Here is a 3,834-nt window from a genome sequence, read left to right as displayed (position 1 = left end):
TTTTTTTTTTTTTGTGTGTGTTATTATAATGGTTGAAAATGAATTATCTAATCTTCATATGCAATTAGTGCCCAGAAGGGAACGGTTAGATGGACGACCATCAGTTAGTTCATTTTTTAATAAGGATGGATTGCTATTAAAGACATATGGATGGTTAGTAAAAAATGCAATAGGCCTTATAGTATTAGTTCATGGATTAAATTCACACGCAAGGTTTTCATTTTTGAGACATAACGTACATGTGTTGAATAACGATAGAGCTATATTAATGGATGGAAATAATTATTATATTTATAAAGATAGTTGGATAGAACATTTTAATAAAAATGGGTATTCAGTATACGGAATAGATTTGCAAGGTCATGGAGAATCAGAAGGGTGGCAAAATTTAAGTCTTAATGTAAAAGAGTTTGATGATTTAGTATATGACGTGTTAGCATATATTAATAGAATTCAAGATGAAAATATGTTATATTTAAATGATAATAAAGGTAATAATAATTCTAATAATAACCGTAGTGATGGTGTGCCATCTCGTAATTACAATATAACTAATAGAAAATCACCGCTTCCAGTATATATGATAGGTCAATCCATGGGAGGTAATATTGTTTTAAGAGTATTGGAATTAATAGGAAAATTTAACGGTCTTAATAAAAAACTAAATATAAAAGGCTGTGTATCATTGTCTGGCATGATTGCAATAGAAGCATTAGGTTTACCAAGTTCAGATTTATATAACGCTTTTTTTATGCCCTTGTCAAAACTACTTTCTGATATTGTACCAAAATTAAGATTTTTATTGGAACTTCCATATAAAAAGTATAATTATATACGTGATATTGGTAGATATGATAGAATGCGTTATAGACGAGGTATAACATGCAGATTTACATATGAACTTTTAAGAGCAATGGTTAATTTAGAAGCTGATATGAATCACATGCCAAAAGATATTCCTATATTGTTTATTCATTCATTAAAGGACAAATTGTGTTATTATGGTGGTGTTGTTTCATTCTATAATAGACTAAATATTAATAATAAAGAATTACATGTATTAAATTATATGGAGCATATGTTAACTATGGAACCAGGAAATGAAAGAGTTTTAAATAAAATTATGAATTGGCTTTACAACATATCTAGAATGCGAAGAACCCATACTTAAATGCGTAATTTAAAAAAAATAATAATAAATAAATAACTTTTCCGAAAAAACTTTTTTTTGGTAAAGATAAGAATGTAGACAAGTACCTCCACCCTGTGCATATGCATTTATATATAAACAATTTGTTCAAATTGTAATGTTTGATGCAATTGCAACAGCATGATTTTTCTTTTCTTTTTTTTTTTTTTGTTATTTTGAAAATTTTTCTTTTTTTTTTTTCATTTTGCATAGTATATTCCCCGAATATCAAATTATTGTGTCATGTTATAGCAGCTAATACCGTGTTATATATCATGTTATCTGTTATATTCATCCTTATGATTCATTTAAAATAATAAATAAATAGACTATTTGTATTAATTTTTAATTTTATATAAAAAAAAAAAAAAAAAAACCTAGTGGAGGATTTTTATAAAAATAATTTATTTTCAACAATATTTGAACATTTGCATAACTGTAAATTTGGGTCTTAAAATAAGAATCATGAGATAGGGCTATAAAATAATAAAGGGGAACTGGTTCATTGTTTTAGTAGCAAAATAGCATAAAAAATAATGTGCCATTAAAAATAGGAAAAGATATGTTCTATAAAGAGTTAAAAAAAAAAAAAAAACTGGGTGAAAAACAATAAAAATTAAATTAACGTAATTTAAAATAGATTTATAATTGTTTTCTTAAAGCTATATAATATAAAATTAAATGAGATATTTAACTAGCATATAAGAAACACAAACACATTTATAAATCTACATATGTGATTATTCATTACTTAATGATCAATTTGTGGCTATTATAAAAAAATTAACAAAAAAAAAAAAGCAAAAACAAAAAAAGCAATTTTTATTAGTATTGATTGCACTTTTTACATGTATATAATGGTGTAACTAAACATGTACAAAAAGCACTAACATTGCGTATTAATTTGTTTTAATAAAGAAAACATGTGTAACGGCTCAATTATATGCACATTTAAAGCCTATTTGAAAAAATTATTTTGATAAGGATAACATTGAATAGTGAAGACATAATACATATAAAAACATTATGGGTAAATAATTATAATCAAATCTGTAAGGGACAAACAAAAAGAAATAAATAAATGCTACAATGAATTTTATGGATGCGTATAAATGCATACATATATATAAGTGTACATGTACACACTTATATACATAAGATGCAGAATCACCAAAAAATCATTACATTTTCGTAAAAAATATATTCTTTTTTTCAATATAATAAGGAAAAGTTCCCTCAAAAAATAATCGTATAAATGACACCTTACTTGAACAACAACAACAAAAAAAAATAAAATAAAGTTAAAATAAAATTTGAAATGGTAACATATAAAAAAATTTTTATAAAATGCTGTACAATTTTATACGACAGTTAAAGAACACCAATTTGAAAATTACGTTTTCAACTGTATACTATTTTTCACACATCAGCTTCATATGATGATTTTTTTAAAACATTTTTTGTATACTTTTTTTTTCTTTTTTTTTTATACATATTTTATTTATGACAGGCTCTATTGTGTATATTAAGAAATTCACAACATTATAAGAATTTTTACCCTATTAAACATCTACGTTTATTTAATCTCTTTTTTATTTTACAAAGGATATGATTTGTTCGAATTATACTTCCGTAGTTATATTAACAAATAATCCAACCCTGTTCATTCATTTTATTTTATTAATTTTTTTGGTAAGGCCTTTTTTTGTTAATACATTTTTTTTCTGATTACTTCTTTTTCCTTGTGAAGCCATACATTCCATTGCTTTTCTCTTATCCATGTGTCAATAAGGTTATCCACCCAAACCTTGAACATATGACCTTTTTGAGCTTTCCATTTAGTCCATTCCACAATCTCTTTACTAAGATATCCTTTCTTTTTTTTTTCTATCCACATATCCCATTGTGTGTCTTCTCTTTCTTTTCTTTCTTTCCATATCTTCCAATTTTTTTTATCTATCATCATTTTCGATTTAACCCTTCTTCCTTTAGTTTCCCAGTCATCCCAATATTTATCTTCTTCATATTTCCAACCTCTCTCTTTCCATTCACCTATTCTTTTATTTTGCCATTTATCAAAATTTTCCAAGATCCAATTATCTAGTTTGTACTGATCTTCAGCAATCCAATACGCCCAATCCTTTTCTATAGCTAATCTAATCGGTGTCTTAATCCATTCTTTCCATTGTTCATTTGTCCATTTTATATTTTTATTAAAAGCATCAAGTATATACTCATCTCCTGAACTATCAACTGGTTTTGTTCCTTTTGCTTTCATCATCCTAATCCATTTATCCCATTGGAAATCTGTCCAGTTGAGAGAATTTTTTATTACATTAAGTGTACAATCATCCATATGTTTGTTATAATATGACCATCTATTTCGCATTGCTTTTATCCACCCCTCCCATTCCAGTTCTTTCTTCTCAAACCATGATATAGTTAAACTACCCATACTATCGTTAAATTTTTCAAAATCTGTTTCCGAATCCTTCAAAAATTCATCCCATTGTTCATCTTTCCATTCTTCTAGTTTATCTACAGGTATATTACTCATTAAATCCGTACTTTTTTGATGCGCTTTCGATTTAATTTTTGTTCTATATTTCTGAAAATACTATAGAGCGTTAAATATATATATATAT

At 25.9% G+C, this 3,834-nt stretch overlaps 2 protein-coding genes across 2 annotated transcripts; one reads left to right on the top strand and one right to left on the bottom strand.

Moving 5' to 3' along the window:
• On the top strand, positions 1-1,171 carry PGO_004595 (lysophospholipase; the record flags this gene model as incomplete). The annotated part of the gene is made up of 1 exon (XM_028691507.1): positions 1-1,171. A coding segment is annotated over one exon (1,171 nt), but the record flags the coding sequence as incomplete, so codon positions are not given.
• Positions 1,172-2,897: 1,726 nt separating this feature from the next.
• On the bottom strand, positions 2,898-3,806 carry PGO_004590 (tryptophan-rich antigen; the record flags this gene model as incomplete). The annotated part of the gene is made up of 1 exon (XM_028691506.1): positions 2,898-3,806. A coding segment is annotated over one exon (909 nt), but the record flags the coding sequence as incomplete, so codon positions are not given.
• Positions 3,807-3,834: the final 28 nt, after the last annotated feature.

The sequence above is a fragment of the Plasmodium gonderi genome (assembly GCF_002157705.1).
Source record: "Plasmodium gonderi DNA, contig: Pgo-contig_1041, whole genome shotgun sequence".
In the NCBI taxonomy this organism is placed as follows: domain Eukaryota; phylum Apicomplexa; class Aconoidasida; order Haemosporida; family Plasmodiidae; genus Plasmodium; species Plasmodium gonderi.
This window is presented reverse-complemented; position numbering and strand designations above follow the sequence as displayed.